General features: G+C 40.0%; 1 protein-coding gene across 7 annotated transcripts in view; it reads right to left on the bottom strand.

The window, feature by feature from the left end:
• Positions 1 to 24,004, bottom strand: part of LOC122833397 (plexin-A1-like) — a 228,391-nt gene that overhangs the window by 46,818 nt on the left and 157,569 nt on the right. For 5 of the 7 annotated variants that reach the window (XM_044120868.1, XM_044120867.1, XM_044120870.1 and 2 more), the window contains exons 11-12: positions 8,198 to 8,294; positions 5,911 to 6,101 (exon numbers count right to left, since the gene is read on the bottom strand). In XM_044120868.1, coding sequence (XP_043976803.1) covers positions 5,911 to 6,101; positions 8,198 to 8,294 — 288 coding nt within the window. Of the gene's footprint in view, positions 1 to 5,910; positions 6,102 to 8,197; positions 8,295 to 15,283; positions 15,805 to 24,004 lie in introns of those variants that run through there. The other 2 variants (XM_044120874.1, XM_044120873.1) reach the window with 1 other exon arrangement.

Here is a 24,004-nt window from a genome sequence, read left to right as displayed (position 1 = left end):
TTACTTGTTCTTACAACCCAACTGATTATATTTGTAGTTTTTGTTAAGATTTGTTTCCTCTATGGATGCCTCTCCATGCCAATATGTGAAATAACTAAAGAATTTAATTTTAATCAGTTGGATAATGTTTTATTTACATTTTTAATGATAACGTTGACATACAGTGAATTTTCTGAAATTTTTAATCAGGCTCGTCATATTCTCCAACTCTTATACTTTTAAACAATAGGAAATTAATTTAATGAATCAAACTTGATGAAAAGTAAAACTGGACCATACTGTACATCTGACAATAACAGCACTTCCTGGAGGTGTTGGAGCCGTTCTGGATAATAATGAGCCTGGTCCTTCAAGGCAACGTTTTTCAGTGCCATACCTTCCACAAAGATCTCCGGTCAAATAGAACTACGGAAACTGTGGCTGGTTAGTGTAAGACACAGCTGCTCAAAACGCTGCTGATAGAAGCGCAGTGTCACGAAGGCCAGAGCTGAAATGCCACAGAGATAAAAATAAACTGCTTTCCATCTTGCACCAGCTCAGATGCTGATGAGCATCTCTTCTCTTCTCCCTCTCGAACCTTTTCAACTTTCCTCCATCTTGCAGCTTTTGCTCTGCTCTAAATGTGCATTTTAAAGGCTCCGGAGTAGTTCCCCAGCCAGAATCTTCAGATATGTTAATCAACTTCTCTTTCTCAATAAGTGGCAGCTTATCAAACACGCATACACACGAGCTGCTACATCAACAGCTAAACAGCAGAAACAAAAAGGCCTTTTTGATAAAAGCCGCCAGCCTAAACACTCGCTCTATTCTCCGCTTGCCGTCACAACGCTTTACGCCCATTCATAGCCTCTTTTTTTCTTCTTTGTAGCATCCTTGTCCTGTTGTGTTGAAGGCTTTGTGTCAGGCCCATTGTGTCTGACTAAGCAGCAGAGCACAGATAGCATCTGCTCATTATAGGAGGGGGAGGAGAACAGGAGAAGAAAGCAGGGGGCACGGAGAGATGATATGCACGCTGCGCGAGGCCTCTGAAGTTTTCTGCAGTGTGAAAGCCTCTCAGAAAAACAAAAAAGTCACAAACAAACTGATGATGGTACTGACATAAATATAAGAGCCTTTACAAGCTGGCTAAGTGAATTATTAATAAGATAATCAATGAAGATGTGTGAAGAACATTATGTCAGAAGTCAAAATCCATTCGGGGCCAATTATAACATTCTAGCTCAACTCTGAGGGCACAGAAAGAGTCGTAAAAAAGTAAACAGCTGACATCTTGCCGTAATTGATCCTTTATGGACAGGAATTGCAAGCATTTATACCGCCACTAGCCCATTTTATGTCTGCTTGTGCAGTAACAATGAGGCTCAGCACTAAAACTCGATCAGCAAATCAAAGCGGTCCAGTCAATAAAAACCTCTAAAAGAAGCAGAATCCATCTCTGTGTTGACAGAGGTCGCCATAAAGTGGCGAAAATGACAAGAGCCTGGGACTTGTAGAGGAAAAATATAGGAAAAAAGGAAAACTTGAGGCGGTAAAGATGCACAGAGGAGAACAATTAGATGAGGAGGCTGAAAATGTTGGAGCCAAATAGCCCACTGTAGAGAAATCACTGGCTTTTTCATGTGCACATAAATGACATTTGCACTTCTCCACAGAAAAAGCTGATCATTTACGTAATCCACTTTCTTATTTTCAAAAGCTGACAGAATGCAAAAAACTGTGACACATGCAGAAGCACTAAAAATGCACCATTACCGCCATTACCGCCCCCACGCTGGCACGGCCGGCTCCGCTTTAATTGGTTTCTGAGGGCTCACTGTGATGCTCTTTCTGTCCCAAAGGAGGGAGCAAGCAGGAGATGATGGATGACGGTGGGCCAGGTAGCATCCAGGACCAGTAAGGGGACATTTCCGCTCAATACTGGGACACAGAGGCACAGTGTGCGACTTTGAACATGGTCTTGAGGACATTTATACAGGTCACACCAGCTGGAGATTGTTTTGTTGCTCCAAATGTCGACTTGTGAGTTTGAGGGGTTTTGTTACGTATAGGGCCATGCAAAAGTATTCAACATTTTCACATTTTATCACTTGACAGACACAAACCTCTGTCTATTTTATTATAAGATGCCAACAAAAAATATATATATGGATTTATATTCTTTTTGCAGTTTTTCCCTTTTTTTAGATGATGGACTGAACAGTGCCTTGAAAGACTTGAAAGGCATTGTTTTAAAACCAACCCTTTCTTCACACCTCTGACCTATCTGCTGTGTTATTTCGCCTTTTTTGGAGCTGTTTATTCACTGAGGTCTTCACAAGAAAGCTGAATTTAACATTAGATTCAAATATAAAACAGTGGACTCCATTTACTATTTAGGACATATCTGAAGGCAATCTGTTGCAATTCTTCTTACTCTTCCAATATCAGAATGGAGGTGACTGAATACAAAAGCACACTTTCAAATTTCAAATTGCAAAAATACTGACAACATACCTACTTAATCATAAACTACTTTTTGTTGGTCAATAAAAGAAAAATCCATTGACGTACACTTGTGATTGTGGTCTAACAGTGACAATATGTAAAAATTTAAAAAAACCGTACACGTGTATGTAAACGCCCACACAAGTCTGAGTTCGATGGGAAGAGTAAAGCCAGAGAAACATTGCAAAAATTAAATCAGGACTTCAGCAGCTTACGGTCCTAATTTTTGCCATTTCTAAAATCAGAGTTTAACGCCCAACATTAACTGCTGTTCAGGTGCCGGAGCTGTTATGGAAACGGTGCCCAGCTGACCACAATCAAGCCACATTAAATGGGACGTTGCACAACAAACAGAGGCACTACTTGTTGTTTTTAAATCTCTGGCCAACTGTGTCGACACTTGTTCTACGTTCTGTGGCGTTTCCTTCCTGGATCAAGTGCTGAGCAAACCTCCAATCCTAGTGAAATTAGAGGCCAAAACAAAGCTGCCAGAAATAAATAAAGAGGAGGCTTAAAAACAGGGGACGGGCGAGAGCAGACTTGGCCGAGTGACTGGTAGGAAGCAAAATTGTATTGAATTTTTGTGGCCGATGTAATGCTCTTTGGCTGGAAGAATAAGACAGCGAATGAAAAGAGAGAGAGAGATTGTCATCTGCGGATGTTCTTTTGGCATTAAATGTCAGACTGTAAATGTCATAGGTGGAGAGGACGGTGGCGGAGAGAGGCGATAATGCCTCTTCCCGGTGTCTCCCCCAGCTCGGCTTGTCTTTGTCTCTCCTCCTGCCCTCTGAAACCAGCAGCGTCTCTCTCCTGCTGATTCTGGAGCTCGTCTGTGCCAGCTTTTTGACTGCCACCAACATCTTGCCCAGAGGGTAAAATTTAGCCCTACATATGCATGCAGGAGCACAAGCTTGCCTGCCTGCCACCACCCCCTCACCTCTCTCCTCCACACACAGCCCCTCGTCTCTGTATGCTTGTTTCTAAGAGATAACTGAAGCGAGGATGAAGGGAGAAGGAGCATTAGTTCAGGGATTTATCCATGTGCCACTGCTCCAATTATCCAATATCTCCATTAAGGATTCAAAGCAACACAGCCTGTCGCACAACAAAAGTACTAAGGGGTATAATAGTACAAGTCTCCATTAATGAATGGAGAATGCATCTAAAATTATGTATATAACCTATGCATTTCTCATTTCTTTCAGCTGTTGAACTTAACATCTATTTCAGCTAAGGTGTTGATTTTGCAGTTCTATAAATATGTTTTGATTAAAAAAAGGACATAACAGGTAAATAAAACAGGAAAAATTGACGGTAGCTAAAAGGGCTGAATGTCAAGACACGTCTCACAGACCAGTGAGTTGGTTTCACACTGGGCTGTGTGGGTGTGTCCATACCAGTGGTGAGCACTGTGGGCATCGTGACCCAGGTCACAGTCAGACGAGGACCACCGCCATGGTTGCCGATGGCAACAGATGGTTACACTGTAGTGTTTAGACGCCTCAGCTCCCCCAGCCTATCATGCACACGTGTGCAAAAGAGCATGCGAACATGCAGGCTACCCGCAGTGGGAAACAATAAGCAGAAACACATATCATAGGTTTTCTCCCGTCTTCCTCTTCATCATCACCACCGTTTCTGCCTCTTTGTGCCTCATCTATAATCTGGTCAGTGTGCTCAGCCTCAGTGTGTGTCGACTACCTCCTCCATGCTTGCCCGTTTGTGCTGGTCTGTACCACATATTGTGTAGTATAAATAAAGTATAAAACGTAAATTATCCATTGTTTTTTTTTTTCTTTTTAAAGCAAATTATTGCTTTCAAACACCATTTCCCCCCCCCCCCAAAAAAAGTATGTGATAAAAAAATCAGAAAAAAATCAAAGCTCAAGAAAAAGTGGACCCTAAAACATGACAACGACTCAACATACTAGAAAATCTATCAAGGACTGACTGACAACTAAGAGATTGAAAAATCTGGGCAGAGCTGACGCTTAAAGGTTTTTCTTTCGGTCAAATTAAATATTTGGGTGACTTGATCAACATCTGAGAGCTGAAAGTGAGGAGTGGGAGAAAGTTTCTTCACACTGATGTCTGTCAAAAATGACCTGGCAAGAATACAACAATAGAAAAATGGCCGCTTTCTGGGCAGCAGAAGAAGAAAGAGGACAGAGTGACCTCCTTCCTCACAGGTCCTTGTTGCAAGAAATGTGGGTCAGCTTTGTGAAATAGGTTAAGGGAACACATTTTGCCCCAGGATTATAACAACATTGAAAACTTGGCTTCAAGGGATACAACCCAAACCTGAGGGGTGACAACATTACAGTTCATTCAACCGGAAAACAAATAGATCCAAACAAGTACCTATTCTGACCAATAATGTCACCATAAGTGTTGAATATCAGCATAAACTTTTTTTTTTTTTTTTTTGGTGTTTCAGTTTCTCAGTAAAATGAAAGACAAACTGTGTTTGAGCGTTTTAATTTTTCTTCCATCTACCACATGGAAACATTAGCATGAAGTGACTTTTTGAGGTGAAACAACATATAAGAAACAGCAAATAGTAATACAAGGGCTGACAATGTGGGATGTTCATCTGCTTCCATCCACTAATAACATTTACAGAGCCATTGGACTGGTAACTAGGGCTGTACAATATATTGCAATAACAGTGTGAGCAATATTCATATCAAAAAGGACTGTTCAGAGTGAAATAATTGCTGGCCTATATATTCGAATTATTATGAACTTGCATTTTAAATGCTAATGTAATATTCAGCCAGTTGGACAGTCTCTGGTGGAGGCAGATGGCAACGTTTCTCTGAACTTCCTCTTTCTCACTGGATAAATCAGCATAAAATTCCTCCTCCTTATGATGCCACATTAAAGCAGGAGACACTGCTGTCACTACGTCTGGTCTTGGGTTGACATTGTTTTATGCACTGATAATCAGGTTTCCTGCTCCAAGTGCAACGTCATCACTTGTCAACAACTTTTGGCTGTATTCTGTCCTATTGTGAGCTACAAGTCAAAACAGAATTGAAAAAGACAAGCTGCAAAAGGATTATACATTCCCTTCAACTTCAGGTTTATATAATTAGGAGCTTAGACAGAACTATTAATGCCTGCTGTGAATGTATGGTGTCAGGTGACAGTGAAAATCTTTCCCATTTGATTTTTATTTTGCAATTATGAAGCTCACTGAGAAGAAAAAAATAATAATTTCTGGGCATTACTGTCATTGCAAAAAAAAGGTTTGATAAAAGGACAACAAATACCTGCCTTTTGTTTTTTTGTTTTTTTGTTTGCTTAATAATGTGACTGCATGTTAAGCATAAATACCATGTTACTGTAACATCACAGACATTATTTATCTTTCATACACACCTTTCCAACATCTTTGTATGCATTATTGAAATGAGGGCTTACCTTTGTGATCTTGGGGTGTGTGCAGCGGCTGTTTCCAGTGGTAGCGTGCATCCAGGTGGTCTCAGGGGGCGTGCACTCCTGTCTGAGGGAGCACTTCTTATCTCCTACGCACCAGCCACACTCGAACCTAGGGTTTGCCTTCAAACACTTGCCGCAGCTGCCTCGCAGTGCAAAGCACTTATACAGGTGAGCTGCAGATGAGAAGAACGGGAAAAATGTTGCAATTGAATTCTTTTCCGCTACTACAAGAGCAAGAGAAGACATCGCTGTCAACAATTTCTTAAAATTTTTATGAGCCAAGCCAACAAAGAGAAACAAACTACTTTCACCAGTCCAATGTCTCCATGAAAATGTATTTGATAAGACAAAGCTATGACTCCTTCACTTAAAGATCACCTCTCTCTCATCCCAATTTTAACTCTAAATCCCACTGGTAATGCAGCAGCTTTAAAAAAAAAAAAGTGTTCAAATTACTGGCAGCTAAACGATTTCCCTGTAATTACACAAACCTAACCGTATTTATGATGGAGAAGGATCGCTAACACTCCACCAGATGTTAGCCCTGATGGTAAGGGAACATCTTTGTCCTGCAGATACCCTCTGGATGCACTCAGGAGATTCATATTAGAGATAACACACAATGCAGAGCCACTGATGCCTGATGCTGATACTGTCTGAATTTGTTTGTGCAGACACGCGATATATGTTACAGACACACTCGTATGACATCAGATGCAGCTCAGCAGCTCGAGAAACATGTGAAATGTGAGACAACAACAGCTTGGCTGGTACATTTAGACAACAGGGATTGATCAATACATGAAGTGACTTATATTACTACCAAATGGCAGCGATCACTATTTTACCAGCATTAAAGATGAAACAGCTTGAGCATATAGAATATGTCAAGCCAGAATCCCTCAGCGTCTAGCTTGTGTCTGCAACCCTCAAAGAGCAACAACCAGAACCAGACAATGACACTCCCTCTGAATGTGTATACATCCACTCTGTCTACATCCACAGGCCGTATCGAACACTGATGATGAGGTTAATTTAGCTCACAGCAGGGGGATAATGTTATAGTCCCCCTGCTGTGCTGCATAAGCCACAATAATTATAAAGACAGCACTACAAAGAGTGTTTTACCAGTAATTATATCCAACAGACATGATCTCATTGTCTTGTCCCACAGTGTTGCATAGAGCATGTGTGAGTTTATTCACTAGCCGTATGGCCCTTTGTTTGGAGAGCAATTTGGGGTTATATACCAGAACATAACATATATATGCAGATTAGAGTTTACACAAACGTTTTATGCCTAATTGTATAGTAACCTATTTTATACAGGCTGGCACTAAATCAGACAAACCTCTTCCCATGTTAGGTCACCACAATTATTTCTATTTGCTAAATTCCAGTGTAATTAGAGAGAGCTTTAGTTGTTTTGTATGTAAATGTATGAATTTGGTTAAAAATGCATACTTTTGTTCATGCTTTTGCGCTGAGAATCTCATCCCAGCCTATCCTTAGAGCAGACGGATCATATCAGTATAAGAAATAAATGAATATTTTAATTTGATTGTACAGTGAACCCTTGCTGTAACGGGGTTCACGGCCTCGCTGCTTCACCGACTTTTTTGTGCAGTTTTTTTTTCACAGTGCATCGTGTTCTGCGTCCTGCTTGGCTGCTTCTTCTTTATATACCGTAAATATACGTAGTAAAAGCTTGGCAAATTTTGGCAAATATTTTTGCCCAGAAGAGAAAAAAAGCAACAACTGCAGATAACTATGTTCTTTTCTCGAAAAAACACACCTGCACCACAGGCTTCAGAAGAAAAACAGTACAGAGCGGAGTCAAGCCACAGCGTCACAGTGAAATACGCAAGTCACAATTTGTCTTACCGTACTTCGTATTGATGATTAAAATGAGTATTTTACTGTAGTTATTTGTAAGAAAGCGTTATATTTGTTAAAAAAAAAATGCTTGGTCCTGAAAACAGCTTTTGTTCTTTGGTTTCAATGCAGAGTATTTAATTATGCTGTATAATAATTGTAAAAAAAATGAAGGTAACTACTTCACGGATTTCGTCTATCACGGGTTCTTTTTGGAACGCAAGTGTTAAGAAAAACATTAAAGCAGCAATATGCCCATGTGTTGAGACCAGCTTAAGCACAGTACTAATGAGCAGAAAACATGAAACATACAGATGGTACCCTTAGGAACAGCAAACCTCAAAGTGAAACAGTGTAAATACAGTATTAAGTGAGTGACATACAACTAACTTACCTTTAATGTTGTAAGGGTTGTCGATGACAAAGTTTCCATTCCAAACTACAGACAGATCCACTGGCAAGTCGCTGATTTCGTCCCCTTCGTAAGTATACTGAAACAGAAAACAACATTAAGCACAAGATTAGTGCAAAGTTGTTCATCTAAACTTTAGGAGAATGAAGGAGAAAAATAAGAAAGAAGAAACTGAGTTCAGCGACTAGCTGCTAGTAATGTGATATGCTACGGCGCTCACACAGTCAAAGGGGCCATAAAAATGAAGTATGAGAGACAGGCTATATTGTGATTTTCACACATGGCACATCCACGGCTCCCTGGCAGAGCGCGGAGTTGATTAAGAAATTGGGATCCCCATCACTGCATGACTCATTCCATCCCAGTGATGAATGAAAAGCCTAACATATCTCCAACAATAATGTTCTCATCTAATTTCATTTTTGCATCCTGAACTAATAAGAAATGAAACGTAATTGACTCCTCATCGGCATAATCAGTTTTATGGATTTGCTTTAAATGAGACAACAAGTCTCAGAAGCGGTAATCTGATGGTGGTGTGTGAACTGAAGGGATGACATAGAAAAGAGCTCCCTTCAGACCCCTCCTAACAAATAAATAACGACAATTATCGCCACCAAATAAAATGCAGCTTCAGAGGGTAAACCTCCTCCCCAGTGATTCACACAGACGTAAACTGTCTTCTCAAAAGATACGCAGGAGCGGTGCTGAAGGCACTAGCTGCCTCATCACTTTCTCTCTTCTTACAGAGCCAAGCACGTTTAAGCTAACGGTCTCCTTAAGCAAGATGTAGCCTTAGCTTTTTCTAAAAATGTACACTTGCTTTTATGTTGATCAGAGTTTCCAGAGACTTCTAATGAGTAATTTATGACTTTGTTTCCACTAGTTATATATAATTATATACAACATGACACAGAGGTCCATATCTTTAAGTCACTAACCATTAGATTTGGCGGAGCATGTTTACATCCATCTTGTCACTAGAAGCAGTAAGGAGAATAAACCAAAGATAACATCCCAAAGATTACTGTTGTCGAACTGCAGCAATGAGTGACCGCTTAGGGTCATCAAGTTTCCACAATCATTTACATGCCAACGACCTATTTGGAGTAATACCAAAAGAAGATTCTTCTGTCCGATCATCAGAAGTGAAGTTCGCCTAACTCTACTGGCACTTTAACAGGAACTGTGTGCTTTCTTCTGATGACAATAAGAGCAAGGTCTTTTGCCACAAACACTTCACATCAGGTTAGGATGAAACGAAGGATAAAATGTTCAGAAAACCCCCTCAAGCCCACTGTTAAGGTCAGTGGAGAGGCAATAATGCTGTGAACCTGTTTTGTCATTATGCTATTCATTTGAATGAAGTTTTTTAAAAAAAACAGGAGACTTCATTCAAAAACTCTGGTGAACCCAACTAGTATACCTTCAGCCTGACAGTTATGCAAAATGTGTGGTACGTCGAAAGAGGAATGGCTCTCTGAACATGCAGCTTTCATTAATGGACACTGTCCACATTAACCTGGGCATTTTCAAACAAACTGGGAACAAATTGGGTTTATTTCTACTTCTTGTCCACCAGGTGTGCTTAGTGACAAAGAAAGCACAACATCATTTTCAATGAGAACAATAGTTCTCATTGAGAACTATGAGTGTTTGCTGTGTATTTGTGTGAAACGGTCATTTGGACTTAACTAGAGCAATGACATATACCCTCACTTTGAACAACCTCAGATGTAACATGAACAATTGAAGATTTGCTTCAAAGAAAATGTGACCCACAGTTGTTTTAGTGATACTTAAGATGTTGTTCTTTTGAAATTTTAGCCAGTTAATATCAGTATTTAATTATGGAAAATAGGTAGTACACCATTTATAATATGATACTTTTACTTTTTACTTTGGCACTAACTGAGGAAACAAAGGACTAAGAGGACCAAGTAATTTGGACAAGCCCTTATCTCTGTTCACTCAAGCATTGTGAAATGTTATGGGAGAAGTTTGGAACTGTCCTTTTGAACCAATAAAAAGGGCTGTGCAACACAGGGTGACTTTGTTCAAAATTTCTTACTGAACCACTTCCCCCTCCAAAGCTGACTAAACATACTCAGTTTAAATGTTAAATTTTTCTAAAACTTGTCAGTGCAGGATAATGCTACTTCAAAACAAACAAACAAAAACAGGAATTTATTGCAGCCACTGCACATAATGCCGATAATATGTACCATATTCCCTCATGTAGGGATGACGGCCTGCAGGAATTTAGATACGACCTAATACCGTTGTCACTCAGAAGGTGCCCAATAGCTTTCCCCTCCTCTGCTATGGTCACCATCTTCAGTAGCTTCAGGGGGCAGAGATATCAGGCCTCTTCTCTTGTGGTGAAGTGGTGATAAAATCTAATGTGAAAGCCCCCGTCCTGAGGCTACAGGGTCCTCGCAGATTGAATCAAGCTACAACTTGCTACCACTATGCGATATCTCCCACTTCAGAGTGATACTGTGAGATTTATCTGAGCGTCCGTAATAATTGTGATTTTAAATGTGTTTTAGCAAGGGAGGAGGTGAAGAAATGTGCATAGACAAGATAAGAAATTGAAAGGACATAGCAATGTCGCAATTTCTGAATAGCTGATTAATTCTTTCTTTGCCTCTGTGATTGGATGATTTGCATTTAGTGTGCCCTGAAGGTGGAAATGAATAAAGAAACATGTCTGCATGCAGCTCAGATTAAAAGTGTGGCTTCTAATTTTAAATAGGAAGTCCAGTCAAAGTGGGATATCAAGCCCATTTTAGCTCTGATTTTGGCAGGCAGTGGCGTACTACAAACCTGGGATGTTAACTGAAAGATAGTTAATGCCAAAGTACATACACTAAGTTTAGATGTCATATTTACCAAATCAACATGAGGCAAATAACGATTAGTGTGCTAGAACATGCTTGTAATGTGTGATTGAAAGTCCAGAGGTGAAGTGAAATTCAAGAAAAGCTGTGGAGAAGAAGCCTGATCCAGCAATAAGGGAAAAAGAGCAGAGAGCAGATTATTCAGCAGCAGGGGTGAAGGAGAAATAGCGAGGCCAAGATGGATAGAGGGAGGTGATTGTGTGTTATTCCGTGGACACCATTCATTTACACACGGAATAAGAGGCCATGGCTGGGCTATAAGCGCTGGAACTGGTGGGGGCTAAAGTGAAATTGGCATTTTCAATTTGTTCTCTGACACGTCTGCCTTGGTCTATTCACACATTCCTCTGTGCCTCCTTCTCTCCCTATCCTCCTCCTGACTCCTGCCTCTTCGCCTCTTCTTCCTTTGCCTCTCATTATTCCTTCCCCACACCTCTGCATGATCCTCTCCTGCTATCAATCTCGGCCTGGCTTTCTCTCGTCTATCTCCATGCCCCCAAAACACCTGCAGTCAAACAAGAAAATATGAAGCAGATTTCTTTATCGAGTATAACAAACATCTCAGGCGCAGTGCTATAAATACGCATCCCGCATGTGGGGCAGTTTCTGGAGAAGGTTGTTGTAAATTTCATCAAAGACTCATTTACAGGAACCACAAATGAAATATAGAAAGACATGCAAACACAGGAAGAGGAACCGCCACACCAACACCGCATTCTGAACGTTCGCTATTATTCTTGTCCGGTCCAAACATACGGATTTCTTCAGCATTCCCTCCCCCGTCCATTCCTCCCAGTCCTCATCACCAAGAGACCACCCACAGTGCCTGAGAGCAAGACGTTTTCTGCAAGGAGTGCAGAGAGCAAAGTACCATGTTTGAGTGTGTGTGTGTTCAAGACAAAGGGACAGAAGAGAAAGTGGAGTAAGAAAGATACTCAGCGACACATCGCCGCTGAAGGTTTGGATAATGAAATGCAACAGACAAGTCAGAGACAGAACTTTGCAGAACCAGCAGGTTTGCAAATCTAGAGACTGACATTTTTCATGTTTTTACTAGCAAAGTAAACTGGAAAGTGAAGCATCAAGTCATGTCAGTTATTCTAGATCAGATTAAAGTGATAACTTAAAACTTGTGTTTGTAATGTTAAAAATGTGTAGAAGAAAAAAGACTGAGGGACAATACATTTATAAGCTTCTATAAAATGCAGAACATTTACAGACTGCATGTGGCACATGCTAAAGCTGATAAAGGTGTTTGAGATTCATTAACCTTTACAGCAACTACCATCAGGTGTGTATCTCACATTCACACATTTGTCTTTCAAGAAGTAAGAATCTGATTGGAAACTAAAGTGGCTACTAAAAGCAGAATATTAAAAATCGAATTAATCATTGTCTCAAAGAGACAAGGAAAAGTTTGTAATTAGGACAAGACAAGCTGAGGTGTTTTAACTTGAAAAAAGAAGGATGATGAATAATATCTTTGATTAATGTTGAAGTGAAGGATACATGTCAGCACATTTTCAGTGAACCCATCAGGCACAACAATGTGTTAGAATCACCAAACAGCAGGGCTGAGGGAATGGTTTCCCTCCGGTAATCCAACGTCAAATGTGTTCTATGGCTCTATGCTGAATCCATTTCTAGATTTCAAAGTCATTAACTGTGTCTTTGTGCTGCTGTGCCATATCCCCTCAGGACAGATGACCTGTTACAGTAAAGGACAGGAGGTCAAGGCACCGTTTACTGTCACTGCCGCTTTTCTGCTGAGCAGTGAATGAGAACATGCCCTGCTTCCCCCTGAATCAGACAGCCAACTCCACTGGATAACCTAATAGATGACGGATGTAGGTGTTCCTCTTAACCCTGCTTTACAGCCAGACAAGTAGTCTCTTTCAAAATCTACACACACACACACACACACCCCTATGTTGAAGGCATTCGTGGACAGCTGAGAACATCACTGCTTAGCCTTTACTCTCTGTTTTAGTCGATGATAAAGGTGTCTGTGTTCGTACAGCCATCAATAAAGAGGTGGGGATTCGTGCGCAGAGTATGGAGAAATGAGGGTTTCTGGGGTCTTCATTCAAAAAGCATAAATAATTAGTAAGGGAGAAGGTGTGGCTGGGCATGTACATGCATATAATGGGTAACACAGTGTTGGGGATTGTTAGGTTATGATCTAGAGCTCATCTTCTGTCATTGAACCAAGAGCTTATTAATGTTTTATAGTAAATCAGCACAGTGGCACAATGCATATTTAAGCGACAGCAGGAAAAACACAACTAAAAAAACCCCCACACACACTGTTTGAAAGTCTTACTCAACACAATACAGACTAACCACAAAATGTAAAAAAAAATAAAGCATTGTTCTTTATGTTTATTATTTAAAAACATAATGAAAGAGATACATTTATTTAAATAAAATGTAATAACGGAATATTCATAATTGTATAATTACATAATTTCTAGCTTCAGTTATTGGATGAACATGGTTCTAAAAAGCTGAATCTACATACAATACAAAAAATTAAATACAACCAAAAAAAAATTGTTGTTTGTAGTGTTATTAAGTACAAACATATGGTTGTGTACTCCTCAGTGTTTAATATCAAACAACACTGAGACCATGTTGTTGGTTTATCAAGCCACTACCAACATTTAAACAGGTTTTTTTGGGGAGGTAAATTTATTGATACTTATTGAAACAGAAAATGTTTTCTTCAGAATGTTTTTAGAACTGTAATTACCCATCCTTTAATCAAATAGAGATGTGCTGTAGACAAAATGAATGTTTGAATATAGCTAGAGAGATCAGTGGGCCAATCAGTGACCCTGGAGAAATAAGTGTTATACGTGAGTTTAATTGTATCTAAAGAGTTGTTGTCAGCATATTCCTGAGAGAGACGGAAAGAGAGACAGAACAAACAAACGGAGAAAGAACATTAGAACCAGCAGGAACTGTGGTTGAAGGAAGCAAAAAGTATAACAACTGCTACTTTCTGAGGGTCACAGTCAGATAATTAGTCATTCTGAAGCCGGACACCTAAAAATATCAAACTTGCCCCGGGCAAGTCTATACCGATGACAAGACAGGCTTTTCTCCATCTCTTGACAGTTTTCAAAAGGTGATGACAGGAAAGTCAGACCTGACCGAACACATCCTTCAATCAACTGCAGATCCTTCCAGCTATAAGATATGTCACAAAAGGACAGGCGATGAAACAAACAGAGGACACTGACGCAAAGTTAGTCCATCTGAAATAGTCTTTACCTGACTAAATTAGGTCCGACACATAGTGTCTGTCGTCCAAGTCAAGATTTACACATCGCCATACTCATTTATACACACATATACACATGCAGTCAACTTCCAGGCAGATATGGCCTCCTAATCAAGGCTCAAGTGGTAATCCTTCTCACAGCTTAGGGAGTGTGAATGTGTGTACACTATGTGTGAGGTCAGGCAACTTGGAATCACTCCCTGTTCATAATAGGAGACGGTTAGCCAGTGCTAATCGCTAATGCTAACAGGATTGGAGCATGGCCGGACCCAGTTAGACAGCTTATCTCTTGCACAGAGACCCACACACACACACACTCACAGGCTTGGACTAATACTTTCTACACTAATAGAAAGAAACACAGAAAGAAGGGAGAGGGAGAAAAAAAAATGCTGGCTTGAGAGAAAAATAATGCTGTTATAGTCAATGTTTCTTATTTTTCAGCCAACACATTAAGCTAGTGTAAGCTACAAGACTTCTTACAGAGGGAAAAAATCTGATATGTGGTACTTTGCAGAAATGTCCATATTTTCAGTGTCATCCTTTTGCTTCTCTGTCAATTTTGTGCCATTCATCTGGCAGCCTTTCTACCCTCACCAACTCGCCAGCAGGCTTAAATAAGCACATGTACCAAAAAAAAACAGAGTTTTGTGGCATTCATTCATCAAAAGAACAGCACTTTAATAAAGTAGCCTTTACATATCAAGAGAAAGATAGCTACAGATTACAACTTATAGTTGGCAAGAAGATTTTGCCCATTTTTATGTTAAAATTTCAGACTTTTCCAGACTTAAAACTCCAGAGTTCTCAATACATTCGCTCAATTTAAAAGAAGGTATAAAAAGACGGATGGACAAACACAAATAACTGAAACTTGGAATAAAGTTTTGAAATCAAAATATTTATTCAAGCTTTTTCTTTAGTTCTACTTCTTCAGAACTAGAAGAAGAACAACAACTTTCCAAGGCTTCAATTATAGACTTTTCATGTACTCTACAGGAACCCTGCTGTCGAAGTGCCTCATTGACAGTGGCATTTGAGAAAAAGAGTTGATGCCATCTTCTGGCAGAAAACTCTTTATATGGAGTGTGTCTTCCCCACCCAAATACAACCACATCTGTTCAAAATGACAAAATAAATCGGGTAGCTCTGTTAGACCCTGAAGGTAAATTTTATTCTTGTTAATCTCCTGATAATCATGAAGAAATTGAACTGGTAAAATCGAGAGCGTGTGTAGAGTAAAGGTTACAAATTAAATGGATGTGGGGGAAAGGTAGAAATGAAAAATAGATAATTAAAGTGGAGTGGAGGACGGGTGGAGCAGTTGGCATATGATGATAGCTGTGCAGCAATTAATTCTTATTTATCCTAGACGGGAGCGTGGGCGTTCTGATCGTCACCTGGAGGAGAGACAGAAAGCTGCAGATAGGATGGACAAAGAAATAAGATGCTTAAAACAAATAAGGAGAAGAGATTTTTCCTTATCTGGAAGAATACACAAAGGATTCTACACTACAGTATTGTTTATTTACCAAAGCTGAATCTAATATGTGCAAAAAAAAAACAAAACAATGTACTCTTTCAGCAGGCTGGTGCTACTAAATGAAAACATGAATAATGGATCATTGGTCTGGTGAAGATGTGTGCTGATAAAATTCCAAGGCAGAACGATACCAACAATCATCTTAAAGCAGCAACTGCTGCTTCTCGTCAATCTGGGGAACATGAAAGGGACTTTTACAAATAATTTGAGGTCAACATCATTTAGGGTAGTTGTCAATCTGCCCAGGAGTGGACAACCAGATAAAGACATCCTGAAGTTGGCCATTAACATTCTCAGAGATCAAGCATTTTGATTTGGAAGGAAGGAAAAAGAGGAGCTGAGCAAGACAATGAAGGACTGTTGGATATCAAACTCAGTGGAATCAAACTCAATGGAAGATAAGCGCCCAGTGTAAATAATTGCATAAATAAAAAGCAACAACTTCAGCATTAAATGACTCAAAGGCTTTCTAACTGACATAGTAAAAAAATAAATAAATATGTTTTTGAATATAGTACCAAATATATTTTTTAAAGGAAATACTAAAAAAAAATTAAAAAAAATTGCAACTGTAAAAACACTGCACTCCCCTGAAATCAAAATCTAATTAGGGTCATTTGAGCGATCACATGGTAGTCTTTAATTTGCAGCAGCTCACAGTAGATTCCAGCCACTGCCCCCACATGTTGCACACACACACTTAAACGCACAGGCAGTCTGCAGGCCAATTAAAACAGAATCAGTGTGTGGTATGGCTGAAAGAGGTGGCAGGTCCACTGTTTATATCTCATTAAGCTGTGTAAGGCCATGCCAGGCCAGACTTTACCATGCCCCACCGCACCTACCCTACACAGAGCAGCACCACGGCCCTCATTAGCCTCTTTCCTGACACTTTTAACGGCGTGAATGTCTGAAAATATGTGCACGCTTTGATGTATTGAAAATAAAAAGGTTTACGGCCTCCGGTTATTGCAGTCGGTTAGTTATATTAACAAATCTCATAAAGTCATAGGAGTGAGGCTTGCGTCAGCACCCTGACTCGTTTCTTTCACATACACACTCTGTCAGGATGTGTGACAGACTATCACTGGACTGTGTTACCCTCTCTCCCTGCAGACATCTTTGGCCCCTTCTCCAGATCTCTGTTTGCTCTCTGCATCCATTCATTCATCTGTTGGTCCGTTTTTTTTGGTTTGCCATTTTTCCTTCTCATTTCCCATTTGAAGTAAGCAGGTTATTTGTTCTCTCCTCTGAACCTGTACTTATCTTTCACCTTTTCTCCTAACCTATTTTTCAGATTCTTTCTCAAATGGCTGCATCAGAACTTTCTCGCCTTTGTGTTTTTCCGCCTTCCCCATCTTTCCTTCAGATACCACAATTTTCTCCAAATCTGTTGCTTTTGTAGTTGGCCGTCTTGCTGTCCGACTGTGTGCGCGAGCATGCGTGCACTCTCAAACACACACACACACACACACACACACACACACACACACACAATGGTGTTGATCTCCGCAGCCAGACTGCAATTCATCATCATTTTATCTCCCTTAATTGGATGCCATCAGGGCCTCTAAAACGTCACATCTCCTCTTCAACAAACAGCTGCTCTCTACGCACGCTGAGAAAACACACACAGACACACATCTTATATCCAAACTAGATTTTCTCCTCCTGACCCCACGTCTGCTTTTTCCTCACTGGTGAAGAGCCGAGAGAAAAAAGGAGGGTGATGGAGTGGCCGACTGGTTTATCAGACGTTGAGGTAATGGTGTACGGCTTGAGCTGATATCATCTGTCCTCTCATTCCTGCCCTCCAGGGAGAAACAAGGAAAGAAGGTTAAAGAGGGAGGAAAAGGGAGGAGAGTGGAGACGTGCAACTGAAGTAAAAGCTAACAACACTTAGGGCTATAATGCTGAGAAAAGTAAAGTCTTCAACAGTTTGAGCCATTTTGTTCAGCCTTAGTGTTAAAGAGATCTCCACAGGATCTTCCCCAGACTCTGGTTCTGAAAGTACTGAACTTTTTCCAAGTCATGTTTTCTGCAAGAAATTTCCAGGTGTTTTATTGGGATTTTTCTCAACAGAACACACAGTAGTGCATCAATGTGAAAGATGAAAGGAAAATTAAACTATCTAAACTCTTTTTTTTTTTTTTTTCAAATTAAGAAGTGAGCATTTCAGTTCTGCCCCCTTTACCATGATACACCCAAACAAAACTAACAAACAGAGACATGATAGTGTTTCTGTTTGTTCAGTATCATCCAACGGGAAGGCTTTAGAAATAACTAAATGCCACTAAAAGCAATTCTACAGAAAAAAAACTGAGAGACTTAGTGTGACTTAGTGTGAGTAAACTTAGGACAGCTAGACTAAATATAGTCACAGAAATAATGGTTTACATCAGAGTATATTCACATGTTAAAATGTTTATTATAAAGTTCAGGACCAACTCTAACGGATACTCTCTTACAAAACCTGAAATTAGATCATTGTAGTTATCAAATTAGCCCGGCAGTAAAATATTTTGAACAATGGGCACAAATGTGAGTTTCTAAATGTGTAAAACTGATAGTAAAAATGTTAACTGATGTTCTCTAGCAAACCTCTGAGCCACACACATTGAATTTAAAACTTAGGTGACTCCTAGAGGAAAGATTTGTACAAAATTTCATTGAGGGCTAGTAGAAGAGAATTCTCAACTTTTTATTTGTAGAAAACTACATTTCCCTTTCCTTCCATCTCACGGTTCGTCACCTCATATAACCCTGCAACATACCCTGAAATTTGTGGCTGTCTGAAAATAAAATTAGAATAAATGTAAGGGTTGTGAATACTTTTACAAGGCGATGTGTGTGTGTGTGCGCGTGCGTGTACAAGTGTTTGTTTGCGCCGGTGACCCCTGTTGGCAGTGCAACCGCAGCCTTCACAGCCCCCAGCTCAGCATCCCATTGGCCCTTTCACCCGAAGCGCTGCCTCTGATTGGTCGACACACACCGGGAAGCTGTCTTTTCCAGGTCAGAAAACGGACAGCTCTGATGCAGACACCAGCTTGTTTTGGTGGCTGCTGACCAGAGTTTACTTCCACCATAAGGTCTGGCTGATGGTTGTAAATTTGTCAGTATCAATGTGGGCTTTTTCTGGCAAAAAAATAAATAAAAAGAAAGCAAAGAGGATACGCTTTTCTTCCTCATCTCCTCCAAAATGATCAGAGCGGTTCTACAATTTATTTTCTAGTGGACGTTGGACAGCAAGTCATTTCATTAACTTTACCAGGGTATAAAAAATTTTACTCTTTGTAAAATTCCCAACTTCAAAAGCCAGATATGCAAACTGCCATGAATTATTACTTGTGCAATACAAACCCAATGAAAGCTCAACACAGCAAAATTTAGAGAGCTTTGAGCAGTTTTTATAACGTAGGAATCTTCAAAGTCTCAACACCTTAAACATGGCCTACTTGTTTTATGTGTGCTTGCGAAAGCAAACCTTTCGCAGTCCTGCCTTCTTTCTCCTCAGGTCTATAATCCACTTGGTCTTTTTTTCCCGTTGGGATCAGCTGGTGTGTGTAGGAACTTAATACAAAAACACTGAATTCTCCCAAGAGCACATATGGATAGCCAATACCCAACATGGGTAATATAGAGCTGGAGTTGCACTATCATATATCCTGTGTACCACATATACAGTGGGTTATTGACAGTCTCCTCCCAGGGGATCCTCCATAAGAGTATTATGTTATCATAGTCACCTTAGAAACAGCAAAATATGGGAAACTAGAGTTTAAACCTGATCTGACTGTGGATGTTCTGAATATCCTGTGGTGAAGTTGTCTACTCTTGGATGGTGTGATATTGTATGAAAGAGAGGAGAAAGAGTTCTGGCCTCAGGAGAGACTTTGTAGAAGATTTTCTTCTCTCACATGCTCTCATCTCGATTCCCTCCTCCTTCCCTTATGTTCTTTTCGACATCTCTCTCCCTCTTCCACTTTCCTCCATTCATGTAACCTGAAATTGTCTATTAAGCTCCAATTTCTCTAGTCCATCCAACAACCTCTCATCTTCATTTTTGTAGTCACTATCTCTCTCAGGCATTACATCTCTTTTTGTTCTTGCTCAACCAGTCTCTCTTTCCTTCGGTTCTCTGCTTTTCTTTCTTTACAACATTTGTCCACCTCATCTTCTTTCATCTACTCCCGATCACCAATTCTTTCAACATTTAGCTCTCAACACCACAGGTTTAAGGGAATAGAAAAACGAAAGCATATGTCTTGCCAAAGCAAAAACATGTCCGGCACAGTGCAATACAGTTGTTGTCAGCATGTGATTTTGACTGGCAAAGTAAATTACAGCTATCATTATTTTATACTTTTATTTTGAAATAATAAAGAAATAGGTTTTAGCTGCCATGTTGTGCTGACAATGTTTGCTAAAGTGGCCTAAAAGGGGAAAGAAGAATCACCGGATGTTTGGCATTGGGTGTAAAACAAGGATTTTGCCCTAGATTGGAAAAAAGTGCTGATGAAACAGCGCCTACCTCGGTGTGGTGGTCTGTGTGGCAGAGGGAAACTGAACTGTCAAAGTTGAAATATGTTGAACTCTGACTTCTGTGCGCTGTGATGCGTACTCTTGTCGTCGACATACACTGAATATAATTGATTATCGCGCACAATGGAGCTGGTCAATGTGAAAACAGAGAAGATCAGCTGTACTGCACCAAATTCAAATGAGGAAAAGCCAACATCACCATCGCTGAAGTGTTGCAGCGTTTACTATCCATTATCTCATTCTTCCTTTGAAACTTGTCCCTTTTGTGTGTATTGCATTACCGATAGCAATGCTATCAGTATAGTTTTTAGTTTAGTCCCACGGGAGTTCCTACAGACTCCCACGGGAAGCTCAGTGCATGTCTCTTTGGACTGAAAACCGCAGATTAAAGTTTTATTGTTGGGCTAGCCAACGCTACTCCATTACTAAAACGTGAAAGAAAACTCCACCACTTTTAGAACAATTATCTAGTTGAATCTTTTGTACTTCATTGCCATTTCTGTTTTTCTACAAAGTGACAGACAAGACACCAAGCAACAAGCCAACTGTTAGCTGCTAACAATAGCGGAAAGCCAGAGGTGTTAAAATAAAAAACACCACTAATGACCTCAAGACAACGTAATTCAGCTTTCACATTCATGACAAAACACTGGTCTAACTCTTGTGAGAGTAGATTTTGAGAATTTTCTCACCTGAGTCAAATATGGCAAAAATCTCACAGAAAACCTTGCTGAAGCTCCTTGGTAATCCATTAAGCCACATTCAAAATGAATGCTGCACATGGTGAAATAAGCTCCTTATTTGTTCTTCTTCAATTAACGTAGCAGGGCACACTGTACTATATGACTTCTATTACGGAGCTCGTTCCTTTACTGTTTGAAACCATACAATGAAGAGAAATACATTATTATGGGCTAGTAACCGATCGCTGAGCATAACCACTTAGCAAATCTCACTAGTTTCCTGAAATCCAACTAGAACGTTCTCTACTCTGTCTCATATCAAATCAAAAACAGCACTAAGTTGGCATATCTTGTAGCGCGTCTAGTCATGCTGACTTAAAGGGTTATTTCACAGTTTCTTAATGAATTTAAACATCATTTCAAAATCTCTACCTCAAAACTTATACCCACATCAGAACTAGATAATTTCACACTCAACAAAGCTTCTATAAAGCACAATTTGTGATTTCCGAAAATCTATTTGTGAAAAAAGATATATTTATATATTTAGATTTCTATAAAATATTCCCACAATCTTATTTTTATGAACCCAATATTCTGCATCGTCCCATTCAGCTGTATGCTGTCATCCATAACTCAACACAACTCTCGTCTCTCTGCTTGTGCTCCTTTCTTCAGCTGTGTTAGATTGACCCACGGGTTTTAGAGAAACATTTGAGTCACTCAAACACAAAAACAAACCACTGGTTTACCATCTCAATGACTAGCCATATAGCAGTGTTGTTGCAGTAGTCTGAGGGAAGTGCTAATCCAAAGATGCATACAGGGCTATCATGGGAGACTCACAGTAAGCCATGTTGAGAGATGCACATGTCAACGTGCCTACAGACAGTGATTAACCCCTCTCGCCATAGGTGTGTGTGTGTGTGTGTGTGTGTTTACAAACAGATGCAGCAATGTGTACACAGCATAGGAGATGAAGTCTATTTCCACCGCAGTCATGCATGATTCATAGACTCCGCGCTGAACGCTGTCACAGCATGAGCAAACAGAGAAGCCTGTGTGAAAACTAGAGATATGAAGGTCTATAAATGGATAAACTAATATTTAAGACCCTATTCTTGTGAAATATTGCTCCTCTGCTAAAATAAGATCCTCATCCTAATAATTCATGACACATAATTAAACTCATAAGCTCAAGTCTGCATGAATTATGTCTTAATCGCAAGTTCATGCAGCTGGCACCTTTTTCATCTCCTGAATCTAAATATGGGTGCATGAGGACTCTATGCATGTGCTACATCGATATGTGGTGTTGCAGTCAAGTTGCAGCAGCAAATTGCTAAACAAGGACCAAGTGTTGACAGCCTGAGGCTAATTACTGCTAGCATGTCTGGTTGGTGGACATCAAATAGGGATATTTAACTTTTGGCCAGAGCTGGACTTTGTTGCTTATTAACACCAGGCTTCCAGCTACGATAAAGAGTCAGTAAACAGACATCTCTGTGGAGAGACAACCCTGTAGCAGGATAATTATCCCTGCCTTCCCTGTCAAGTGTGTGCCAACACCTGTAGACTATCCGTCGATATGGACAGAATACTGTCACAGTGGGTAGTCATCAAGATCTACGGCTAAGTACGGACCGTTGCTCAAATATGTAAATGACAAATCCTCAGAGTATTATCAAGTGAAAGAGCTTCGCAACAAAAAAACAAAAAAAAAACAGACATCTATGTGGTTCTAATTTATCAGATCCACTATTCTCTTTTGCAGTGACACCTCATGATCCTGCATGAAAAACTAAATTAAAAGCACTGCCTATCATCTCTTTTCCAAAAATAGAAATACTCTGGTACAGAAGCGCAGAGTGCAGGTGAACATGTGAACATGTGAGGAAGATTGAGCACTGAAACCAGGTAGCAGCAGGAAGGCAGAGAGAAAAAGATGAACTCTGCAGGCGGATGGAGGAAAATAGAGGGAGAGGTATAGAGTGGAGGTGTAAACATGATCAATCCGCTCCAAACTAGGTTCAGAGAGAGACTTCCTCTGCACATTTTCAGCCTCAATGAAGCGCGACGCTAGCTACCTCTTATCTGTCATGCTATTTTGAAGCCACACATGCGCGTGCAAAAACAGCCACATTCCAACATCAAACAGCCATGGACCTACCTGCAAATCCTCCGCACACATACAAACAAAATGGGTTCTTACTAGACAGTGTGCAGAAAAAAAAGCCCTATGTGGGAGCACTAAATCCAGTTAATATGCACCACTTCCTGCTAAAGTCATGAGCACATACAGAGCCTGGCAGTGGTGTTTATACCCCTGGAACTTTGTCATGTTTTGTCATGTCAGCATCGCAACCATCAATGTGCTTTCATTCGGATTGTATGATAGAGCAGCACAAAGTACACAGAGCAGGATGTAAAGGGGAAAGATTTTTAAAATTTATTTTCAAGTAAAATCTGTCAAATTTGAAGTGGATTAAAGGATCAGGGTGATTCGAAGGACTTTGCTTTCTGCCACACACAGCAATTTGTATGTCATCCATAAATTGGGTGACTTGTGAAAGCAACTGGTTGAACTGGAGTTTATTGAGAAATATCAAAGTAAAGTGGCCGACAACAAATGCATGAAACCCTTTTTTATTTGCCAAGGAAATTCACTTGATTATAAACTACTTTGTTTTTGGTCTGTTACATCAACTAAATGTTTTTTATTGCAATGTAACCTTATGAACACTTTTGCCAGCATCGTAAAACCAAGCTATGAACATCCACTCCTCAGCCTTACTCACGCTTGATCAATATTTTAAATCACGTTCCAGGAAA

This window comes from Gambusia affinis, linkage group LG07 (assembly GCF_019740435.1).
Source record: "Gambusia affinis linkage group LG07, SWU_Gaff_1.0, whole genome shotgun sequence".
NCBI lineage: Eukaryota > Metazoa > Chordata > Actinopteri > Cyprinodontiformes > Poeciliidae > Gambusia > Gambusia affinis.
Note: the sequence above shows the minus strand (reverse complement) of the source record. Positions and strands in the feature narration are given on the sequence as shown.